This window comes from Plasmodium inui, assembly GCF_000524495.1.
Source record: "Plasmodium inui San Antonio 1 unplaced genomic scaffold supercont1.3, whole genome shotgun sequence".
Taxonomy (NCBI): domain Eukaryota; phylum Apicomplexa; class Aconoidasida; order Haemosporida; family Plasmodiidae; genus Plasmodium; species Plasmodium inui.
The window spans coordinates 270611-294780 of NW_008481837.1; the positions used below are offsets into that span (position 1 = coordinate 270611).

At 45.4% G+C, this 24170-nt stretch overlaps 6 protein-coding genes across 6 annotated transcripts; 4 read left to right on the plus strand and 2 right to left on the minus strand.

Annotated features, from left to right (window-relative positions):
• Positions 1–5276: 5276 nt before the first annotated feature.
• On the plus strand, positions 5277–5687 carry C922_00890 (histone a; the record flags this gene model as incomplete). The annotated part of the gene is made up of 1 exon (XM_008816502.1): positions 5277–5687. The coding sequence occupies one exon, from the start codon at positions 5277–5279 to the stop codon at positions 5685–5687; it is 411 nt and encodes a 136-aa protein (XP_008814724.1).
• Positions 5688–9462: 3775 nt separating this feature from the next.
• On the plus strand, positions 9463–11964 carry C922_00891 (hypothetical protein; the record flags this gene model as incomplete). The annotated part of the gene is made up of 1 exon (XM_008816503.1): positions 9463–11964. One exon carries the CDS (start codon positions 9463–9465, stop codon positions 11962–11964), a length of 2502 nt encoding a protein of 833 aa, XP_008814725.1.
• A 1208-nt stretch (positions 11965–13172) lies between these two features.
• On the plus strand, positions 13173–15218 carry C922_00892 (hypothetical protein; the record flags this gene model as incomplete). The annotated part of the gene is made up of 1 exon (XM_008816504.1): positions 13173–15218. The coding sequence occupies one exon, from the start codon at positions 13173–13175 to the stop codon at positions 15216–15218; it is 2046 nt and encodes a 681-aa protein (XP_008814726.1).
• Positions 15219–15549: 331 nt separating this feature from the next.
• C922_00893 (hypothetical protein) lies at positions 15550–16347 on the minus strand (the record flags this gene model as incomplete). Its single annotated transcript, XM_008816505.1, has 2 exons — positions 15550–16166; positions 16344–16347. The coding sequence occupies 2 exons, from the start codon at positions 16345–16347 to the stop codon at positions 15550–15552; spliced, it is 621 nt and encodes a 206-aa protein (XP_008814727.1).
• Positions 16348–19539: 3192 nt separating this feature from the next.
• C922_00894 (50S ribosomal protein L18) lies at positions 19540–20150 on the plus strand (the record flags this gene model as incomplete). Its single annotated transcript, XM_008816506.1, has 2 exons — positions 19540–19704; positions 19869–20150. The coding sequence occupies 2 exons, from the start codon at positions 19540–19542 to the stop codon at positions 20148–20150; spliced, it is 447 nt and encodes a 148-aa protein (XP_008814728.1).
• Positions 20151–21107: 957 nt separating this feature from the next.
• Positions 21108–23691, minus strand: C922_00895 (hypothetical protein; the record flags this gene model as incomplete). The annotated part of the gene is made up of 5 exons (XM_008816507.1): positions 21108–21378; positions 21537–21616; positions 21844–21957; positions 22148–22255; positions 22441–23691. The coding sequence occupies 5 exons, from the start codon at positions 23689–23691 to the stop codon at positions 21108–21110; spliced, it is 1824 nt and encodes a 607-aa protein (XP_008814729.1).
• Between the last annotated feature and the right edge of the window lie 479 nt (positions 23692–24170).

The following is a 24170-nucleotide window of genomic DNA, read 5'->3' on the forward strand; positions in this document are numbered from 1 at the left end:
TTCTTTTTTGTATTTACTGTTCAGGCAATTTTGGCAAAAAAAAAAAAAAAAATCACCAAATGTGTATGCCAATATGGGCATACCCCAAAATCGCGAAAGCATCAAACATGGGCTATTCACCATTCTTAAGAACGTAATGGGCCAAAATTGGCAGTTCGCCATTTTGCCATCTTGCCGCACGGCCTACTGGGCCAACCCAGTTAATCAAATTTTTCCGAAAATGTGCCCCGTGCGAGGGTAATTTTTTTTTTTTTGCCTCACCGCGCGAAACGCGCCGCTTTCCGCGTATGCACTCGCGGTGAGCAAAGAGATGCAAAATATAAAGCATAAAATGTAAAATATATAAATTTGTATATTAAATATATGCACGCATATGGGGCGATGGCGCGGTGGCACGCCCGCGTGTGCATCCTAGTACACGCATACAAACGCGCAGATACACGTGTACATATTTATATATATATATAAATTATATAATTTGTGCGTGCTCCCGAGCGTGCGCCCACGGCATAATCGGCCAGTTCACGTTCAGCTTCGCGCTCCAGATGATGCCCTTTTATTAAAGGAATATACCCTCCCACCCCTGTGCGCCCAACCCATGCGGTTTAGCGTACCTTTTTCGGGGTCATGATCCCTTCTCGCGTTTTTCCTACGATGTCACGTTCCCGCGATTTTGGTGCAATGCGGGGGGGAGGGAAAAAGTGCATGTCCGCGAGCATACGCACGGGAGAAGGTGGAGAAACGGATACCCAGTCCGCAGCGTATTCCCCTCAGTGGAAAAGAAAACCCTACCTTCACCCGTGCATACGCGCATAAGCGCATTTATATATATTCGTTTACCTTTATATATGCATGCCTACGTGTAAAACATTTTATATAGCGGCGGATCCGGGGTATATACCCCTGCTCTAGAGTTTTTTCTTCACAAAAATCGCAAAACGCCGTGCGGGGAGTGTGTGCGCCGTGAAGCATGCACATATAAATGTAAGTATATATAAATGTAAATATATATAAATCTAAATATATATAAATCTAAATATATATAAATGTAAGTATATAACAATGTATGTATATATAAATGTATGTATATATAAATGTATGTATATATAAATGTACATTATATGTACACACGTACTTGTAACACTCAGTGTGCACGGACTCATGAACGCCACTTTGCACACACGCAATCTCGCATGCCAGCATGACACCATTTGGTACCCCTTCGTGCACAAACGGAATGATACGATTCGCTTTCCCATGTGGAAAAAGAAATTAGCACAACTACACATAGCTGAGATGATACGTATGAACATTTATATATATTGCTTAGACGTTCTTCCCAAAAAAACACACTGCCCTTTTTTTTTTTTTTTTGTGTATACCCCTTTGGACACCTTTGTTCCCTACCCCCCGCTCTCCTGTCCGTTCCTCGTATTTTCGCCCCCTCTTCAGGTATTTTTATTCCCCCTTTTGTTGTACTTCACCAAATGCGCCTCGCGGTTTAACCTGTTCATTACGGCTTCTTTAAAAGAGTAGCGTAGCGCCATCTTGACCCCTCCCGTGTGCACAACAGAGGGGCAAATGAGGTACTATCCCAGTTTTGTTCTCTCAAAATGGATGAAAGTAACTTTTTTTTTTTTTTTTTTTTTTGAAACGTCTCTTTTGTCTTTGTCAAGAATACTCAATTTGGCAGCATTCCGGCGGAGTTGTGACGGGTCAGACTAATGCTCCCCAAGAGTGCATACCCATGCCAGGGGCACACCTATGCATATAGCGGATGTCTCTGTGCGTAAGGATACAACTGTTTTAATAGTGTACCTATACCAAGGCCAGCGCACCCCTTTGTGTGAAGTTCGTACATCACTTATATTTCCATTAGACCCATACAAACATGTGAAACCTCGCAGATGAGAAAAAGGTATCAGGTGTGGTGGCGAAAAGAAATACGTTAAGGAATGACGAATGGGGCGACCTTTTCTAGCGGCGTTCCAACATCGTTTTGCCTTGGGGTGACTGCACGAAGTTCATTCATAAATGGGGGGAGCAACCCAACCTTGCAGACTTTCGAAATACTTTGCCCATGCGTATCCACGTGTGTATATACATGTGGGTGTGGTCAATGGGCAAAAGGGCTAAAGCGTGGGAAAGCTACTTCCTGCAATATGTTACATGTTGATCATTACACGGGAATTCTCAATGAATTAGTAAATTTTCAAGTTCCTTTTATTAACGTATTTTTTTTTTTCATTCCGGTGGAAAACTAGCTGAAACGAGCTAGCCATTTTGTATTTTTTTTTTTAACATCTTGGCTATCTGGTTTTAAAAAAAAAAAAAACATCCCAAAAGTTTTTTAAACTCTACCCGTCCATCACCACCCAGAGGAAGCCAATCAGCGGTTCGCGTTTTTTTGTTCAGAAGGGAAGCAACATGAACGCTACACGTAGCTTCCAATTCAGGTCAGTCATTTTTCTGCTGTAAGGTACCATCTGGATTAATCCCGAGTTCGTCATTTCCTGCTTCGTGCATTTGGAAGTGAAGGGGGTGCCAATGGGAACGCAAGAAGGCAGTTACCCAACAGTATGTGTTGACCGCTTTACGGCGATGCGCCGCTCTGCATTTACGTGTCAACGCCAAGTGGGTCACATGTGCGCACATATTGGCGACCCACAGAAGATCGACCTTTTCGACATGGAGAAGGAACAAAAAACTGATCATTAGCATGATTGTGCTCATAGGAATAGCTGCGAATTGAGCAAAGAAAAACTTCTTTATTTTTTAACAGTAGGGTAATGTAACACTCAGTGGTTAACCCTTTTTAAATGCTTCATTTGGGGGGGTTGCATTAAGCACATTGCTGCGCGTTTTAAAGTGACTCCCGATCTGCGCAACTGGTTGCTCTCTCCCCAATGCCGCCTCGCTGGAGGGGGCTATAAAATCGAATGAATGAGAGGTCTCCCTTACTCTTAGAATTGTGAGCAGCGCACGTCGGGGGTACGTTCATATGCACGCAACTCCCCTTTATGTGCTAGCAAATAGGGTTAGATAAACTTATACGCATGTGATAACTTTACGAAGTTGCCTCATATTGGGAACAATTTTGCATTGAGTTACTGCCACATCTCACTGCGCGGAAGCAGCAGGCAGCACGGAGTTGTGGGGCCTAACATTTCACCGCCCAGAAATCAGTCGTCTATGCTTAACATTCCTCCATTGGGGCGCCCCACCAATGTGACAGTTACGCATTTCCTTGCAGCAGAGGGACCGCCTCACGACTGCACTGCACGCAAGAGCATTCGCATGTATACTGAATATATATGCAGCATGATATATGAGGGGTGGTCGCTGCGACTGACATGGGAGGCTCATCAAGGGAGTTAGGCCAAACAGCCAATTCGTCAACACACCCGGTGGGTGGGGAAGATGCCCAGTTTTTTCCCCCTTGTCTTTATGGTACTTAACGGGTGGATCATAAAGCGATGGTTTGGCTAACATTTTGGTGAAATCGCTTCGGAGGGTGGGAAGAGGCGCAACCGGATCGGTGGGGTTTTCTGCCGTCGTAGTCATCCATAAAAAGGGACGTACGTATATATTATTCAAATAAGTACATCTCGCGTGGACCGCGCCTGGAAGGACAAAGAGAAGGGGGCAGAAATAAATGGGTACACCGTTGCTTATTACTCCGTCACCTCTTTATGTTTTCATCTTTTCTTTAACCGCCCCATCTCGCCACAAAACTTGTACAACTTTGGACGAATGCGCGAAGGGGTAACCCTCGTACCTCCTTCGAAAATAGTGATCCAAAAAAAATGTTGACATTGGACCTGGTTCCCAAATGTGACGCGCAAAATGATGCACACAAATGGGTATTTTTTTTTTTCTTTTCCATTTCCATTCTCGTGGTATATGCAAGTTAGCTGCTCTTTTTCGGGTGTATAAGGAGGGAGGGGGGGGCGTAAATAATACATTATTATGGTGTACCTGTGGAAAGGCATGCGCGCTGAATTGGTTTGCCGTGTCCTCTACTGTTAATCGGCTAAGCGGCGAATGAGCCAAGCGGCGAAGCAATTGCGAGCGCTGCTCCACTGTGAGCAGACAAGTCGAGGTAAAAGCTCGAGACAGTTTCCCCTAACCGAGCAAGAAATGTTCACATGTATTGTGCGTGTCATGCCAGTATTAACTGCCTATAAATTTTTCGAGCTCGGCCAAAATGTGGGGGCAAAAAAATACATGCACTTGAGAAAAACGGGGCTTCGCCTCCTGACGGCGGGCGCGGGACAGGTACGTAAAGGGAGGAGGTAAAACGCGTCGTAAAGGCAAACGCGTCATGAAGGCAAACACATAGTAAACAAAAGTATACCACGTGACCGCCTTGCAACGTATGGACATGTATTATATTCATATACGTACGCGCGCATAGGCAGACGCAATTTCGTTTGCCGCTCTTTTCTTCGGGCCGCGACGGAGGGGGAACCACCTGTAACACGGGATGCATCCCTCCCATACGTCCGAGCGATGGTGGAAATGTGCAAGCGAGCGGCAGAGCGGGACTGCAAAATGGATAGCTAAAGTAAATGTATGTAGTAGTAGTATATAATACTATACGCCTATGGTTGGACTTGTCCTCTGGCTTCGTATCACTTCACGCTGCAGTGGTGACACGTCCATAAATGTAACGGAAGTGATGTGACGTGCTGACTGCGCCGAACCTCGTGCACAATTACATGTAAAATTTGTTTTTAATTGCAAAAAGAGTGATATGCGCAGAAAAGGGTAAATTCTCAAAACAAAAAAAAAAAAAAAGAAAAAGCAAAAAACGAAAAAAAACGCAATGGAATTGCAAAAATTAATCGAAAAAAAAGAAATCAACAAAAATAGCCAACCGTTTGTAATCGCAAATTTTGTTTTTTTTCTTTTACAATTTCATGTTTTTTTTTCAAACCAATTGTTCGAGAAATATTTTTTGCAAATTTTTATCCTTTTCGTTCTTTCATACTTTTACAAAAAAGAAAGAAAAATTCCCTTTCGTTATTTTACCATTTCGTCATTTTGCCATTTTGCCTTTTCTTTTTTTTTTTTTGCTTATTTTTCAAACTTCCTTTTCGTTGCTAAATTCCCAGCGATATTGCTTACATATAAGATTAAAACATATATATTTTTTTCCTTTTCTGCATTGACGGTTTTCCCCTCACGTATATATTTATACGTAAAACCCCCTTCTTTACGTGAATTATCTTTTCTTCCCCTTATTTTTCCTTTTTTTTACCTAAACGTTCAAAATGGCCAGGACCAAGCAAACCGCGAGAAAATCCACCGGAGGAAAGGCCCCCAGAAAACAACTGGCATCCAAGGCAGCGAGAAAATCCGCGCCAGTTTCGACCGGAATTAAAAAACCCCACAGATATCGCCCAGGAACTGTCGCCCTGAGAGAAATTAGAAAGTTCCAAAAATCCACCGATCTGCTCATAAGAAAATTGCCCTTCCAAAGATTAGTCAGAGAAATTGCCCAAGAATATAAAACGGATCTCCGATTTCAGTCCCAAGCTGTACTGGCATTGCAGGAAGCGGCTGAGGCCTACTTAGTTGGACTCTTCGAAGACACCAACTTGTGTGCCATTCACGCCAAGAGAGTCACCATCATGCCAAAGGATATACAGCTGGCCAGACGTATTCGTGGAGAAAGGTCATGATCGTGAGGCTTAGCTGAGGGGAAGGAAAAAAAACCCCAACGCTATGCAAAATAAAACAAAAATAAAAAAAAAACATAAAAAATTGAAAAAAAACCCAAAAAAAGCGAAAAATAGCCAAAAAGGCCATAAATAATGAAAAAATAAAATAATATAACAACGAAAAGGAAAGGCAAAAAATGGAAGAATCGGAAGGCAGAGTGAAGCAATGATCAAATGACGACTGGAGTGAAAGGATTTTCGCGCAGGAGGCTACAGCGAAGTGGCGAACACTACGGCCACTCAAGAGGCAACTGAAGCGACAACCGAAGGGGCAGCTTCTGATCCCTCGTGCTACCCGTGGGAGGGCGCGGCTTCGCCAAACGTTGCGCAGCGCCGGACGTATGCACATATATCTGCGTGCGTTATCCACGTGTATGCTAGTTGCAGAAGGCTTCCCTTGTTGCTTCCTCTCGCGAAGGGCGGTCACCTCGTATGTTCACATATGACTGCGTTGTATGTGTGTAAGTTTATATAGCCAGATGCATGTCGACTTGTGGGCCCCGCACAACTTGTGCTAGTACACGTATGTACGAACTCGCCTGCCCATGGAAAATTACCAAACGGTGATGTTAATAGGAGCATTTGGAGAGGTACGTTTGCCTCGGCATCACATTTGATCGTAAGAGGAAGTCAAAATTTGTTGGAAGCGTGGGGAGAAAAAAAAAAGAATACACATAGCAAGCTTCTTTTTGGAGACACTAATCGGTTTCCACTGCACAAGTGCTTGCTGACCCATGAGTGTTGAGGAGAGAACCAAATGCGATGTGTTAAATTGGCACAAGATCGACAACCCACACATCGCATGGAAAGAACCCCCCACATGACAGGCACACGGGTATATTGTACGTATGCACATATATTTACGTATATGTGGGTACCTGCACAAATGTACGAGCACACATTGGACGGGTATAGATATGGATAAGACTTCCTTACGACCTTGCGCGGCGGAAACGTCCAACGATTCGCCGTGTTGAGGCATTCGCAGCAGAGTGGGAGTAAATCTTCTTCGCTACGAACAGAGGAAGTACATGTCATGCGAGACTTTGGCTACACATCGAAGCAGCACATATATGAAGTTTGAAGTTCAGTTGTCAGCCAATTTTTTTTTTTTATCTCCATCTTCCCTCATCCCACTTCCCTTTTTTATTTTTCTCCCCATATAGAACTTTCTGCATCATACACGAAATTGTTTTGCCTTTACGTGTGTATGGGCATGTACATATACATATCCGTACACACATGTAAAGTAAGTGTCGGGGAGAAGGAGAAAGGAAGAAGTGTGTTCTGGGTGTTTCGCTTGCGTCCACCTTGCTCTCCTCCTCATACGTGTGATGATTACAAAATGTAAGTAAAAGGGCTTTTTTTTTTTTTTTTTTTTTTTTTTGACTTATTTTCCATATTCATTTTTCGTCATTATATATATTTATAAAAAAAAAAATGCGAACGCTTAATTTAATAATCATATCTACACATCTTTTTACTTCTGTCCTTGTGGCCATGTGGCACACCATCTTTGTTGTGCATACATGAGTATATAGTTTATGATGTTATTTAGTTTCCCTTAGTTTCCTTTTTTTTTTTTTTTTTTACATTTTTAGGCTTCACTAGAAGCTATTCATTTTTAATTTTTTTCTCCGTCACGATCAGCATCATCACCACGTGTTGTTCTTTCGCTTTCCATTTCGCTTTTGTTTTTTTTCTAATTACAAACCGAGCCTTCTGACAGCAATGTAAGAATTGAAATTCATGAGCTATCATATACTGTCTGTGGGGACATGGCGAACTTGAACGTGGGTCACACACTAAATGAGAAAACTCCTTTTTATCATTCCTTTTTATTAGCTCCTCTGTGTGCACATTGCACCATCTGGAGGTACTGTGTGACTGTGCCCCGCAAAGCAGAAGAGGATGAATACGCGTGGGAACAATGTCTTCCTTTCTTAATATTGAAAGGCTAACGTTACACCAGTGCAGCAGCATATGGACGTGGCATTCTCCTGAATTTGGTCCTGCACACCTGCGCAAGGACGTAGGAAAGTGTGAAGGAACGCCACAGGACAGCGTCTGCAAAAAAGCGATATACCCAGCTGACAACCTCCCATGTGTGCATTTGAACCATGATTCCCATTTGGTGTAAAGGAAACATATCCAGTGATGGTTTTTTTTTTCTTCTTCGTTGTTCCTTCTTCTTTGTTCCTTTTTCCTTCTTCCCTCTTCCTACGTTTGTGCTGCACTGTTGCACTACGCAGACGTGCTGCTTTCCGCAGGGGGAAACCCAGCATAGGAAACTCTCATGCGTAGGAGCACGCATGCAGAAAACGTCGCAGTGTAAATTTCTTTAGGGATGGATGGAAAAGGTGGTGTCAACCAGTTCGAACGGGGGGGTACCCATAGGTGCCAGCGCGGAACATTTGCTGCGGCTCAGTAGGTTGGAAAAGGTACCTTCTTCGTCTCTTCTTTCGCTTTTTTCCCTTTTTTCGCTTTTTTCTGTCTCTTCTTTTTTCCCCCTTTTTGCCGCCAACATGGGGGAGGGTAAACCCCGGTGGAACGTAGAGGGACGTGCACTTGGGAGGAGGTTAAATTGGAAGGAAAACCCCCCTGCTTTCACACGCGTCCCTCCGCAGGCATGGAAGGAGAATAAGCGGGGAATACAACATAGTCGTGGCAAAGGGGGGAATTCTACCCATAGAACTGCGCACCTGTCGTGCACCCCACGTAAACATGCATCCCCTGCGGTAGGGAGAAACCTCCCCCGATCGATCGACCCGCTTTTCCCCTTATGTGGAAAGTGAAAGACGTCCCTGACATTGCAGCAGAGTACGCAGCGCACTCAAAAGATATGCACAGACTGGGGAATGCCTCCCAAACGGGGAAGAGGAAACATGCAACATGAAACATGAAACACAAAACAGTCGTCAAAATGGTAGATCGTCCCTACAGTGCGAATGCGCCTCCCTCGTCGCACGTACCAAGTGGTGGCACATTCGTTCTATTTAGGAAAAAAAAAAAGAAAAAAAAATTCACACACACATGTGCGCAGTGCGAAGGAATGCCATGCAGGACAACGTGCAAATCGCGCCACCATCACCCCCTCCCCCTCGGCGACGTTATCACTAACTTGTGCAACAGTTGGCGTTGCAAAAGGGGGAAAAAAAATAACCATAAAAATAAGCGTAAAAATAACAACAAAAATAACAACAAAAATAGCAATAAAAATAACAGCAAAGATAACTGTAAAAGTAAAAGAGCAAATGGTATATCTCTTCTTTTCGCAATCGGAAGTAAGGATGTCCTTCTGCCTACGTATGTATATATAAATACACGTGCGTAGTTGTTCGCATTTTTTGCAACTCCTCTTGTTGTTTGTCTTTCCCTTTCCGCCGCAACCAGATCGGTGCACACGTGGATTGGGCCGCCTTCACCAGTCGCCCCTCACTTCAGAACAATTCAGAACAATTCAGAACAATTTAGAACAATTCAGAACAATTTTCTTTGGCCTTGCAATGGTGCCAAGTTTATCACCTGTGTCACTTCTGCCACTTTCGCCGGACTGCCAATTTGGCAAATTTTTTTAGCTCCCCCTTACGGCGTCCACTCCGCGGTGTGTTCCTCGCCGTCCCGGTTGACCCCCTCTCGCATAAGGAGGAAGACATCCCCTACACACCGGAGTGTTAGAAGTACCCATTTTTTTTCACACTGCACAGGGGTAACCACGCAAAGGTGAGACGCCACAATGGAAACGGAAAACAAAGGAAAATCGTCGAACGAAGAAATGGACTCCTCCACGGAGAATCTGGTGAACCAAAAATCGATCGAAAATTTGACATCCATAGATAACATAAAAAATGAAAAGATAAATCTGGAGGACAACAACGACAACTATTTTAATTACACAGAGGATGAGAGCCTTGTGAAAAATGAAGTTCAGTCAATCCATAATGTATGTACAGAGGCACACCAAAGGAACATTTTCAGTGAACATAATTTGGAAGATGCGTGTATCGATAGTTTCCAGATGAATTTAGCCGACAAGGACGATGCGGATGATGTGGACAATCCAGACAATGTGACCAATCCGGACAAGGACTACACAGACGCAGAGGTACAGATGAGGAACCAACAGGACATTCTAAAAATACTGGAAGATGAGGATACACACCTGGGGTTGGGAGGCAATCCCGGGATGGGGGCCCCTATCACAGGGCAACATCTTTCACTACGGTTGGATGTCCAATCAGGAGAGAACCTATTAGGAAATACAGGTGACGCGGAAAATGGGAAAAATGACTCGATGGCGATTGGCGGAGAAGACGCAAAGGAGGGGGTGCACAAAGAAGGAGACATAAATGGAGAGCCCCTTTCGGCTGGAAGCAACAACCACCAAGTTGCCTCCACTCATGAGGAGGACCAAGGAGGGGGAGCAGCAGCAGTAGCAACCGCAGCAGTAGCAGCCGCAGCAGGGGAAAACCCCTTCCGAGACGCCGATGAGGGGGACGACCAACCCCTGAGTCCTTTCCATGCTCCTAAAGAGAAGGCAGAAATAAATATAATTCTGAACAAGGATTTGCTGAAGGCGAAAAAAAGAAATGACAAAAGTAAAGACAGATGCAAAGACAGGGGCAAAGAGAGGAACAAATACAGGAACAAATTTTTCCGTCTCTTCCGAAAGAAGGATTGCCCCAATAAGGTGAAGCCCCAAGACATGTCCATGAATGAGGTGGCTTCTCTTATCGAAGGCGTAGGAGAGCGTCGCCGTTCCAGTAGCACCAACGGAAGCAGTGGAAGAGGGTATATCCAACACAATCTCAGTGGAAGCTTCAATGAGTACAATCGAGACCCCTGGAAGGGGGGCTTCAAACAGGGGGGCTTCCAAGAGGGAGGCTTCCAACAGAGGGACTTCCAACAGGGGTCCAGCGCCGGAAAAGATGTCACCAGTGGGGCACCCATCCCGATCCGAACCCCAACGGGAGAAATACACCAAGAGGGGGAGAACCAGGGGAAGGAACCCTTCTTCCAGAGAGAGGACCAAAACATCGTGGCACCCGTCCCGAAAAGTCGTACGTGCTCCATCAAGACAGACGACAACCTCATCATGGATCTACAAAATGAGCATATCGAAGCGATCGATTTGGAGGCAAACAAAGGAAATATCGGCACAATAGACCCAATGGCGACATTCAGATCGAGGAACACATATCCCCCGGCAAGGGAACAAAAACGTTCGTGCGAATCGATCACCAGAAAGATTTACAGTTTGGAGAAAATCAAATCCTTCATGTCTAATAACACCTTTTTAAAAGATAAAAAATCTTTTCTCCAAAAAAAGAAAACACAACTATCGAAGGAGTTAAATTTTTTTTGCCATCACTACAACGTCCTGTTGTGCTTCTTCCTGTATATTATCTGCTTCGCCTTTGTTACGTCCTCTATCTGTTACGACTCCTGGAAGGTGCACGAAATGGAACTAAAGTCAGAGAACACCGAGAAGGCGGTGCACATAGACATCGGTGCAACGACGATCAGACGGGTGGAAAAAGTCTCCAAACAAAACGGAGACGTGACTCTTTCGATTGACAAAGAACAAACCATGGAGTCATTAATAGCCAACGAAATATGCAAGCCAGTTACGAAAGAGGAGTTGGAGAATTTCCTAATATCCCTGGCCTCTAACAACATGCTAAAGTATGAACAGAATCTAATTGATCCCACAAAAGGGAAAGTAACGGATGATTTCCTCCTAGATGGACTGAGAAATCCGGCAGATGTAGGACTACTAAAGGATGATAAACTTGTCTTAGCACGGAAACATATTTTCGGACCAACCATCTACAATCTCGAGTGCAAATTTCTAGCCAAAATAAGGAAGGCAGGTACATATCATATGATTCTTCTTTACGCAATATTATTTTTTCTATTAATACCCATCTGCCTTCTGTTCCATATTCTCTTCAATAACAAAAAAGAGAAGAACGTGCTGCTGCTTAAGTATATCTCCTTCGTCCTTGTCAATCTGGCACTCATCACGATGATTTCCTCTCTCTTCTCTGTTAACCGAGCGTACAACATCCCCTTGTGTGTTATGAATGATGGCAGTTCAGACATCTGTGAGGATGGCACCTCCATCCACTTAATTCGTTCGTCCATCATTTTGTTAATTTTTTCGAATTTGTTCTTCTGCAAGTTTGTTAATGTTCTTCGCAAGAGGAGCAGCACTCTCACGGAATCCCTCGGCTGACTTCCTCGGCGGGGTGCTCCCCCTTGAGGTGCTTCCACAGACGCTCCCACTTCGGCCCCTTCCAATGTGTAATGTCACCAAGGGGAATATTTCTACTCCTTTGTCTTTCTTTCTTTCTTTTTTTTTTTTTTTTTCGAACCTATAAGTGGGAGGAGGGCCCGAGGCGGGGAAGTCTTCTCTCCCCTTTCTGTGTAGCGGGGCGGGACCCGCATATAACTCATTAACTTTTTTCGCCCTCCCTCTACTCGGCTCGGTGTGAATTTTTTGAAGCCTCTCCAAAAGGCTACATTTCGTTGTATTTATGTAGGCATGTATCTATGTAGGCATGTATCTACGTAGCTATGTCTGTAAGCCCCGTTGGGGAAGCAAAAAAGGGGAACCCTCTGGGAAGAACGACCCCCCATCCCCACTATAGCGGCGTCACACAGGTCCAGACGTCGCAAGTGGTATTTAAGGCATAAATAGATGACATCACCCCCTTGTGGGGCTGCTTCTTCCCTTTGCAAATGTGTTCCATCGTCTGCTTCAACACATCATCCGATTCAACACATCATCCGATTCAACACATCATCCGATTCAACACATCATCCCGTTCAACACATCATCCCGTTCAACACATCATCCGATTCAACCCATCATCCGATTCAACACATCATCCGATTCAACACATCATCCCGTTCAACACATCATCCCGTTCAACACATCATCGGATTCACCCATTTTACAGGGAGTATTCTCCAGATCACCAACTGCGGAAGCAGGATGGTGGCTCCCCCGAACGCGATTCTCCCAAATGGCTGCCTGCCAATCTGGTGCTGCACAGTCACAGGTGCGCTAACCCGTGGTCGACTTCTGCAGCGCATTCAAGGGGGCATCTCCCCCCCTTGCTAGTCGCACTATATTTTTCCGCCCCTTTTGTTTGTGTTTTTTTTTTTTGGGATCCCTCCGACGAACAGAGCAGATGAGGCGTAGCAATTGACCATTCTGTCGACCGTTTAGTCAAAGCTTCAATCGACGATTCACTCAACAGTTCACTCAACAGTTCAGTTGAAACTCGTATTGAGCGGCTCTCTCCATCCGGCACGACGTGGAAGCTTACCTTTGTAGGCTACCCCCTCGTGTGAAAATGCTGCCTATTTGGCCAGGCCCCCCAGCGCACCCCCGCGTTGTTCTCATTGGCGGAGGCGTTTACAGCGCGAAGGACAAGAATGAGGGTTCCTCTCCCCCGGGGTCCATCCCACCTGCTGCTGCGACGGCGATGGGCTAACAGAATAACCGCGGGGAGGAGTCTCGCGGGCCCGAATTTTCACCCCTACAGGAGCGTCACCACTGTGGAGAAGCAGCAATGGACGCAAACACAGCGGAGGGTGCAAACGCAGCAGAGGACGAACCGGTCGGAAGATGAGCTGGAGAAAACCATAAAACTGGTGGATCAAATTTTAAAAGAAAACAATTTCGACGTGTACATGAAGGGAATGGGCGATGGAGGAGTCCCCAAAGCAGCGACAAAAGAGGTAGACGCGTATAAATTTCTCCACTTACTAAACAGGATTCTCCTTCTGAGCAGAGAGGGCGAAGGCTCCTCCGATGCGAAGACGAACATATGGGAATGCCCGACATTTTTAAATCTCCTCGGTTACATCAGATTAAAAATCCCGTCATTTAACACACACGAGATGTTCCTCTTCGCCTTGTGTTTCTCAAAAATACAGTTCATGCCTCAGATGCTAATGCAAGATTTTCTCTTAACTGTACAGGAGAAAACCTTCTTACAAGGCTTCTTTGAAGAAGACGTAAATAAATTTTTTCAGTTTTTTTTTATCGTTACTAGTATTAAGAACGTGCGGATGGGGGATAAAACGGATTCTCTGTTCGCTACCTTTGCGAGTAATTTTGTGCAGGTCGTCTTGGACTTCCTCGCTGGGGGGGGTGTCACCTCTGAGGAATGCACACCGGGAGATTTACTCAGCGACTTACCCAGCGACTTACCCCGCCGCTTACCCCTGGATTGCTACCACCTCCTGTGTGTCGCCCTCCACAACGCAAACGTGAGGAATGCCCCCCTGATGCACCGAGTAGGCATCGAAATAGTGCACCTCCTAGACAGGCACCACCCCGACCAGAACGACCGAATCGATGCGGCGAAGAAGCTCATTAATATCTACCTCGCGTATGCCTCCCTACGATGTGAAAATTACCACCTCTATGAGAAGCTGAATACATTTCTATACAGCCTTATTGAGGAACTACCTCTGGCTAGCTGCCTGACTTTGTTGCTATCCATAGCGACCCTGAAAGAACAAAACTCTTTTAACTTCCCCCTATGTATGCTCTCATCATTGGAGAAGCATTTCTATTCCAAATTTTACTCCCTAGATGAGAAGGATCTCCTCCTACTGATTTATTTATTAAGTTATCTCAATCTGCACGTAGCAAATACAGATACGTACGTATGTATGCTGGATTACCTCCTCAATTTCCACAAATTTGAACCATCTCAGGAAGATGAACGGGTTAAGTTGTTTCAGATTTATGTAACCTTGATGCAGTCATTCCCGAGTGAAATATCAGGTGGGCACTCGGCCGCCCTGTCTACCTTCTGCGACGGAGGGGACAATGACCCCTCTCCGGGAAGATCAACACAAGGGGGTGGACTGCACCACGAGACGGCAAGCCACACAAACGGGAGATGCGGTAAAGAAGTAGAAGCACACGAGTTAGACCAGGCCGCACGCCGAAATTGCGATGAAGAAGTAGAAGGACATGAGTTACACCAGGCCGCACGCCGAACCATGCTGCAAAACGCCCTACGAAAGATCCAAGGCAGTATGCAGATGGAGCCTGAACAGAGCCCACAAGAATACGCACAGGAATTAAATGAACATGTGGATAGCCTGCACGAAATGCTACTCCAGATGAGTGGAAACACTTTCTTCATAAAAAATTTGAGCAAGAATAGAGTGTTACATAACTACTACCTCAGTCATATCTGCTTCGATCTTAAAAAAGAGGAGAGCTCAGAAACGGAGTCTCAAAAAATTGCTATCCTTTTTGACACGGACAGGACCCATTTGTGCGATAACTCCTTTGATATTTACTATAACATGAAGCGGAACCATCTGACTAAGTTAAATATAAAGTGCTTCTCGATTAATCTGCACCAGTGGAGGGAGCTTTCTCCCGAGGAGCGAAGGCAGTTCATCGCGTTTGAGTTAACACACAGGTACTTTCCCTGCGCGACTTCTTCTGCGTAGCAGATGTGAGTGGCTCTTTACCACTGCATAGTTTTTTTTTTTTTTTTTTCTTTTTTTTGTTACCCTGTCCTTTTCATTATGAATGCTGCCAAGCCGAGGCGGTTATCTTACGAGTTGGTTCGTCCGGTTGGCCACGTTGCGCTCGTCCGTGAATCAACCAAATTGCACATTAATTTATCAGGTTTTAATTAATTTTTTTTTTAACAAAAAGGTTAGTGGGGGGGAGGGGAAAAAAAGGACATATATAAAAGGAGGTACAAGTATGACCGACAGGGTGGAGAAGCGGAACCAGCAGCGGGGAAATATGGAACCAACTGCCGAACCAACCGCGCTAGTACCCCTCGGCGAACTCCTCCACGTCCTCATTCTCGTAATCCTCCTCGTCGTAGGACATGTCACCATAAATCATGTCGACCTCGTCCTTATAATTCTTAAGAGCGTTCTTGACCTCATTGGGCTTCTTCTTATTTATGAGAGCATACCTTTTTTTCTTTTCCCTCTTTTCGATAAGTTCTTGGATCTTCCTATTGATACTCTGCAGTTCTTTATCCTCTAACTTCCCTTCGCACGCAGGAAGGATAATGGAGAGTAGCCTTTCTATGGCCACACTCTTGGCTCTACTTTCGTGTATTCTCGCTGCCAAAATTTCTCCTAAGGTTTCACAGTCCTTTATAGAGTTTAGGGGTGTGCTCTCTAGTGTTATGATTTTTTCTTGCTGTTTACTCTTAGCTGGGGCATGACTTTGTTCATTTTTTTTTTTTTTTTTTTTTTTCTCATCGTCGTCATCGTCTATTCCTAGAAAGTCTGCTATGTCGTCCACATTGTTTTGTAAAATTTTTTTCTTGATCGCTTCATCCTTGGCTGTTGAATCAAGATTAAAATCTTCTCTTTTTTCCCCCTCGTCGTTGAGCCACTCTGTCCAGTCGTCCACTTCGGTGTTGCCTTTCTCTGCGCGCAGGGAGTGGAAGCGGGGTGTTACACGCATGCGCAGAGGTATTTATACGCACGCCCTTACGTCAGTAGCGACGGGAGAGTGTGTCCACATAATAACTCCTCTATCAAGTGAGGGAATCCCATATATCGATCGAGTTTTCTACGGTCACCTGCCGACGGCGCACAACTTACCCATTGGGAACGCCACACGGGGGGAACTTCAAAGGAAAATTGAACCTACGGCGCGACAGCAAGCGCGGTTATGGCGAAAGAAGAATGGAACGACGGAAGGGGGGAGCCTTGCAGTAGTCGAGTACTGGAGCTGTAGAGCAGTACAGCAGTACAGCGATGGGGCAGCAAAAGAGAGGGGAGGAGAAATCGCCAGATCAGCCAAAACTGGCAAGTGCAACACGTTTACAACGAACTTTTGTCGTAGCTTCCCTTTTTGCAAAGAAAAAAAAAAAAAAAAAAATTATTATTATTACTACTGTCGCTGTTTTCTAGGCTTGGCAATCGCACGCGCAAGTTGAAACTTGTGGCGGTTACATAAAGTTATCAAATGATGATGCCGAGAAAATGATAAGGCAAGAGAAAAAAAAAGATCGGCAATTTGCGACCGACCGTTTTGCTTGTATACAGGCACCCATTCGTCAGCGCTTACACTAAAAAATAACCAGAACGGATTATTGGAAGAGTTTTTTATCTTATTTATTTTTTCTTCTTATTCATGTAGTAGCTCCAGAAATTGTTATAGGATGGAAGGTGATGTGTTCCCCCGAAACATGACGCAATGGATGTGTTGAATGGGCGGGCTACGCGTCACACAACAGACTGGTGGCTGCGTGTGTCCCAGCAGGCGTGCGTTCACAGGGGCATAGCACCCCTCGCCCCATGGATGCCATACCTATATCCCTTCCCCCCATGTATGCATGCGGAAGGGGAAGGAAAACAAAGCAGAAAAAACAAAAAAGCAAAAAGAAAAAAAAAACACCCCATGGAGTGTTACAAATATGCACATACCAACTGCTGCATGGACAAAGGACTGGCAAGCGATAAAGAACATTATCAGTTGGCACGGAAGAAGCTTTCCCATTTTTCATATTTCTTCGTAGTGCAACTATGGACGGAGCATTCGCTTTATCTGCGGAGTGGTTCTTTTATTTATTTTTCTTTCTTTTGGCGCTATGAAGGGCTGTCCTTTGCCCATTCCGACAGCTACTCACCGTTACGAAAAAACATTTTTCTTATGGTGGGAGGAATAGACACTTCCTCTCCTTCTGCCAAAATGCAACGCTTGAAAAAGGAGTTGGAGAGGGCGTTGTCAGAATGGAACAACCTTCTGCAGTGTGAAATGAAAGAAGAAGAAAAAAAAAAAAAATTAACAACATGGCAAAGGAACCCCGAGCAATATCCCATTCGATTTACCTCAAAACAGAGTGGTCGTTTGGCGATTTTTTTCTTTTTTTGCCTCCCCCAAAAAGGTAGACATAACCCCCCTCTTTATAAATCCCAATTTACATTGCCATCTTTTCGCACTCTCATCAAAAGGTGCACGTTACGAGGAATTATTTTTTCCATTCCGGTTATACGTCTCATTATCGCAGGGTTAAACGTTGCCGATGAGATGGGCATTTGGATTCGAGAAATGTGTGAAGTTCGTCCGACTTTCCCAAGCATTTTATGTGCGTGAATATGCAAGGGAAGGAAACATCCGGAGCACTAACAGGCACATGTTTGTTGCCGCAAATGTTCACCACGCCTCTGGGGCATCCCACAACGTGTTTGGGGGGGATCACATCGGTTTATTCGCACCATTCAAGAAAATGTGACAACTGTCCATCATGCTTGCACTCGCGGGATTGGTTTCCCATTCGGCCACATAGATGGGGTTTCGGCACGAATATTGTTAAGGACGTCTCACCCTCCGTCATGTTTTAAAAGGGTTAATAAGTGTGTGTATGCACGTGGGAGTATTTCTCGTATGGGGGGAAAACTCACCAAATGGAATTTTTTTTTTTTTTTTTTTTTGCTGACCTGTTCAGGTAATTTCTTCCAAACAGCTGCAACATTTGGAGGGGACAAATACTTGCGCGCTGTTGTGTTTGCTGACAACGGTGGGTTGTTCATTTGGATTTTTTCCAAAGAGGCTTTGTCATGTCATTTATTTGTAACAGAGTGGCTTACGTGTAGGTAGGGGTACGAAGCGGAGTATTTCTTTTCTTTTTGCATAAACATCTTTTTAAAGAAATCGATTTGGGGGGAGGATAAAATGGAAGCATACGAAACCCTTATCGGGGGTGGCATAAGGGAATAATTTATCTTAACAACTGTTACCTGTTCATTTTTATTTTTTAAGTGGAACGCTTCTTTGCGTTATGAGAGGGTCAAATAAACGCGCCTTAGGTGTAGCCGTCGAGTTTGTTTCTCCTCAAGAGGAATATGCTTCCCATATTTTACCTTTCCCTTCCTCAGTGAACAAGTGCAAAGCAATATTTTGGGATTTACCCCTTACGGCAGCATTTTACGGGGAGAGTACCCGCAGAGGGCGAGAAAAATGGCCCGCGACGGGGAAGCCCCCTCCTATTCTGCCACGCATAACTGCAGGAGCAAACGCGAGAAAGGATACACCATGTGGCGCAGTCGTGCCCGCGGGGAGCAGCGAAGCGAGAAGCGGCTTGCCAAAATAAGGCGAATTGCAGGGACGTAAGAAAAAAAAAAAAACAGATAACAGGTGACAGATAACAGATAACATCTCAACAACTAGCGAGAAAAAACAAACTCAACAATTGCAGGAAATCCCATCCCATTTCGCAGCAGCTAAAAAGAAGTAGCAAACGTTTGGGGGAAAACAACTTCTTGTATGAAAATATATTTACGACGCAGCATATAATTTCCCTTGCGGGGAACGCGAAAAAACGCAGAAAAACACAAGAGCGTGAAATTTGAAGCAACCCCACAGAAGTGAAAACAACCAACGGAACATAAGAGGTAAGTTGTTGTTCCCCTCGTCAAGGGAACAAATAAAGGTGACATTTCGCAGTCGCCTGAGGGAGAGAGGCTGGGAAAGTAGCCCATTTTGAACGTATGCCCAACGGGAAAAGGGGTGGGCCTCAAATGTGGAGCAAGCATCCTGTATAGAAAAAAAAATAGAATAAAATAAAATAAAAATGCTAAAGAAAAATCCACATAAAAAGAGAAGCCGCCACGAAGCAAATAGCGGTAGGGGGGGACATCTCCCCTTGCCGAGATGTGTTTAACTAACATGATGGATGCCATGGGACGAGGAATCCCCTCCCCCCGATGCGAAGAATATAGTAGAAACACCCCAATTTGTGCTGTTTCCCCCTTTTTTTTCTTTTTTTTTTCATCCCCGAGCAGTTAGCACAAAATGGCGACGCGATTTAAGAAGAACAGGAAAAAGAGAGGACACGTGTCCGCCGGTCACGGTCGTATTGGCAAGCACAGAAAGCACCCCGGTGGAAGGGGAAAGGCTGGTGGTATGCACCACATGAGAATCAACTTTGACAAATATCACCCGGGTTACTTTGGAAAGGTGAGCCCCGCGCGAGGGTGATAGTATGATAATCTGCCAGTGTGCCTCTGTGCTAATGTGCCAGTGTGCTCCTGTCCTCTTGTCCTCCTCTGTTCGTACTCGCGTACCGCGTGCGAAGCTCCCGTGTTACATGATCGAGTCACCCCCCGCTTTTCCCCCCCCAGGTCGGTATGAGACACTTCAACCTCCTCAAAAATAGGAAGTTTTGCCCCACCATAAACGTGGACAAACTGTGGGGACTCCTACCTGAGGAGAAGAAGAAAGAATTTTTCGAAAATAAAAACATTGCCCCAGTGATAGACGTAACCAGAAAGGGCTTCTTCAAGGTCCTCGGAAATGGAAAGCTCAAGCACGGCCAGCCCATTGTCGTCAAGGCCAGGTACTTTTCGTCAGTGGCCGAGAAAAAAATTAAGGCCGTTGGGGGCCAATGCATACTGGTGGCTTAAGCGGCGAAAAAGGGGGAAAGAAGAAAAAAAAAGGAAAAAAAAGGAAAAAAAAGGAAAGAAGACGGAAAGAACAGGAACATAAGACCGAAAGAAGAGGAACTTAAGACGGAAGGAAAACCCCAAATGACCCATAACACTGCTAACGCTACCGTCATTGTCAGTGTTGATATTTTTCATTTTTCACCTTTTTCAACGCCAAGTACGTCTCAGTGTGCATGCCTTCTCCTCACGTTTCATATGGCCTGCCGAGCGCAGTAGCAACTCCGAACAGATCAACAAATGCGTAGTAACGAAACACTCTTAAAAACGACATAAAATTAAAAAAAAAAGAAAAAAAAATACGCCTCAAATTTGAAGCGAAAATATGAATCCAATCCCGTAGGAGCAGGTGATTAGGAAAAATGAGAAAACCCACAAACTGATGACCAAAGAGTGAAGGTTGAATGGAAACAGGGGAGGTGAGGAGGAGAGTAAATACAAATGAGATTGCAGGACGTATCCCCGCGATGTAAACAATGGGAAGAGTGCAAACCCAACATGTCTCCTTTTAACATGCAAAAATGCAATGTAAACTGTTGTGTGCGGATGTCCTAAACAGGTCCAATCTGCAAAAAATATATGCTTAGCATGTGAAGGGATACTTTTTGCTCCTCATCCGAGTAAACACGGAAATGCCTAGACATGAGAAGATGGCGTGTCTCTTCCTTCTTTGGTACACCTCTCTCCCCTCCTCGGGTGCACAATGCACCATCGCTCTCTCAGCCATGCCATCCAAAAAGATGGTGCAACAGATGTACAAATAGAATGGAAACGCTCATTCTCGAAATGTCATAAAGACGTCGGATTTTACGTAGTTCCGTGTTCATGGGGGAGACACAACTCTTTTCGATTGCCTTGTTCTTCTGTATAGCAGATCCTGAGTAATTCTCTTTCTTCCCATCCGCATGCTTCAGTGACTCATTTAAATATATTTGCATTTCTTGTGGAGACCTTGCCGGCACTTCTCGACGTACTGTAGCTTTCTATATCTATTTCTAACTGTCCGTCCAACTCGTTGTCTGAGTCCATTCCCGGGTCTACTTCCCCCCGCTGGTTTAGAATCTTCCGAAAGGTGGCCGGCATAAACAGCGGGAAGAAGCCGCTCTTCTTGGGCACGAAAAAGAGCAGGACGGTTAGCACATTGGTCACTAGAATTAGGTAAAGCAGGCCGTTCCTTGCGTATAGGTCTCTGCGGGGTGAGAAAATGGACAAACGGATTGATGTGCAAAAGGGTGGAAGTGCAACGTGAAGGTGTCGAGGGGGACGCTTCTGCCCGGTGCCAAGAGCCCCCCGTCGGAGCAGTCTCAGTCCCAGTCACAAGTTTAAAACGCGGCTCGCTCGCATCACCCGATCAAGCTGAGGTTCTTCAGGGCTAAATCGAAAAAGGTGAATCCGTGTGGCTTCTTTGCATACGCGGGCAAGAGTCTCTGTAGGCAGGGGAGGGGGAAAACAAACGAGGAACATTAGTGTAGAGTAATCCGTTTGGCGCATATGAACTTGGCGTGAAACCCTTTGGTGTGTAACCCCTTGTTGTGTAACCCCTTCATCTGCCATAATTTGACGCCTGACCACTTGAGAGGCAGCGCCGAGGCGGTGAAAGAACGTCCACCTGCTTCGAACTCGCTCGGGAAGCGGCTTTCCTTGCAGATCCTACCAGTGAGATTAGGGGCGCCCCGGACGACAGAAACATGAGGAGACACGTGTTCAGCAGGATGGTATCCAGGTAGGTGCTCTTCCTCTCCAGGGCCAGAAGAAGTCCCACTTTTAGCTTATAAATAATGGGGGAATGACGAATAGGGGAATGTCGCACGACACACAGGACATTGAGTGCCATCGAGGCAATAACCTCACTAGCCATCCCAATATACATCATCACGTACACATCTGCGAAAAACGAAAAAAACTTCCCTTTCCTCTGCGTGCATGAACCAATCACACAACTCGCTCAAATGGCACACCTTGTGGCATATGTAGGAGAAGCCGAAAAAGGCGCAAACGAGAAGGTAAGACGTCACCAGGGGGTAAACCAGCATCGAAAGGAAAAGTGAGTCCTTCCACGCGAGGAGCTGCAAAGTGGTGGCAGTGGGGGGATAGAGATAAAAAAAAAAATTAGTCACGGTTAGGGTTCATTAGCAATGGGAGGTTGCCTAATGGTGGAAGCGGATCTTCGCTCGTGTACTGATCAAACTGTATTGGAGAGTTTCCATCGACAAAGGCGTGTTGGAAGGAGCCCTTCTCCCCACGCACGTACCTCCTGTGCAGCGTCCCAGTGGAGAAGAAACCAGCCGCGCACGAACTTGTCCCGTCCGGTTGGCCCCCTCAGGATGCAAAAGCAGATGTGGGCAATTATAGTCCCACTAGTGAGTAAAAAGAGAAAACCCAGCAGGAACCGTCCAAAAGAAGATGACACACTTGTCGGGTTGTTGTAACGGTGCACCAATGTTTCATAGTCTACTTCTAGCCTGTGCACCATATAGTTAAGCATTCTTTTCTCCCGTTTGTACTGTATGTTTTGCAAAATCGATTTCCAATAATTCGACTTCCGTGTTTCCTCTCTGTTGAGTTCCACCTCTTGGGTGATCTGCAAAAGCTCTTCTGCCTTTCTGTTGATGCGCGTGAGCTCATGCTTGAATATCGCTTCCCTGCGTTCGTCCGCGCGGTTGGTGAGGACTATGTTGTTCCCTTGGGCGACACGATTGGGTTCTCCCCCCTGACAGCGACTGACGCCGGAAAGGAATACCCCAAGGGGAAGGAACACCAATCCGATGCCCCCGTAGACGGCAAATCCGATAGAGCCCATCAACGAGACAAACATAACGATATAGTCATTGAAATTTATGTTAAAGTCAATTCGGATGTTTTCATTCCCCACATTTTGGCAGCTCTCATGACTCCTCAGATTGAGCGAAAGTAGTTTCTTTTTGTTGGTTTCCTCTAAGTAAGGGTACCACAGTGCACAGCCATCCGCATTTAAAGACAAGCTGATTTTGTGAAAATACAGATAGGTTAAAAAAAGAAGGCAGCATGACAAGGATATGGAGAGTATCCATATTAGAAGTACGTTTTTACAGATGGCACTTGTCGTATGTGTATTACATGTCTTACTGAAGTAACTCCTCCAGTGAGTGTATGTCCCTTTGTTTAATCGATTTGCATGCTGATCTGTGTTGGACATCTCTCCTCCTTGCGAGTACACCACTGCTAACCATGGCGTTAGGATAAATATGTAGCTCCCGAAAATGACGTACATTGCTTTGCACAGCTGCGTTGGGTTGAAATGCTCCTTCACTCTGGGAAAGGAGTCAACTTGGGCCACTGCTGGCACGAGGATTATCATCCCCATGCATTGTATGTACCCCATGATGATGACGAGCTTTATAGTTTTGTTTAAAAAATTGTTTCTCTCGTCTTTGTGGCCGTATGTCCTTAGCAACCTCCACCCTACTGCCCCCGCGGCGGCCACGTACCCGATGAGCAGGGCCAACAGGGCATACGCATGCATTTTGCGGGGTAGGCAGCACGGGATGGCGGCAGGGGATAGCGCCTTCCCAAGACGCCAATGCGCGGACGCTCCTACAGATGTGTACGTGGACACAGGTGTAGATTGCGAAATTGGGATGATTGGAATGGGGGAGGTGACCTTGTCGCTTCCCACCTTTCTCGGCATGCCCAACGGCGAATCGCCTTTGCCTTGGTTTGCATCTGTTGGAAATTGACTGGCATTAACTGATTGGCCATAAATGCATGGCTTTAATAGATTGGCTATAACTGCGCGCCTATAAATGCACAGCTACAAATGCATGGCAATAATTCGTTGGCTTTACTCCGCCCGATTGTTCATTCCCCTTTTTCCGAAGCGGCGAATGGAGGGGTTACCAAGTTGCAAATCGAAAAAGTGGCGAAAGATTGACGCATATTTCGACGTAAAAGAGCAACACCAGAGTTACTCTAAGATGGAAAAAAAAAAAATTAAAAGTTCGT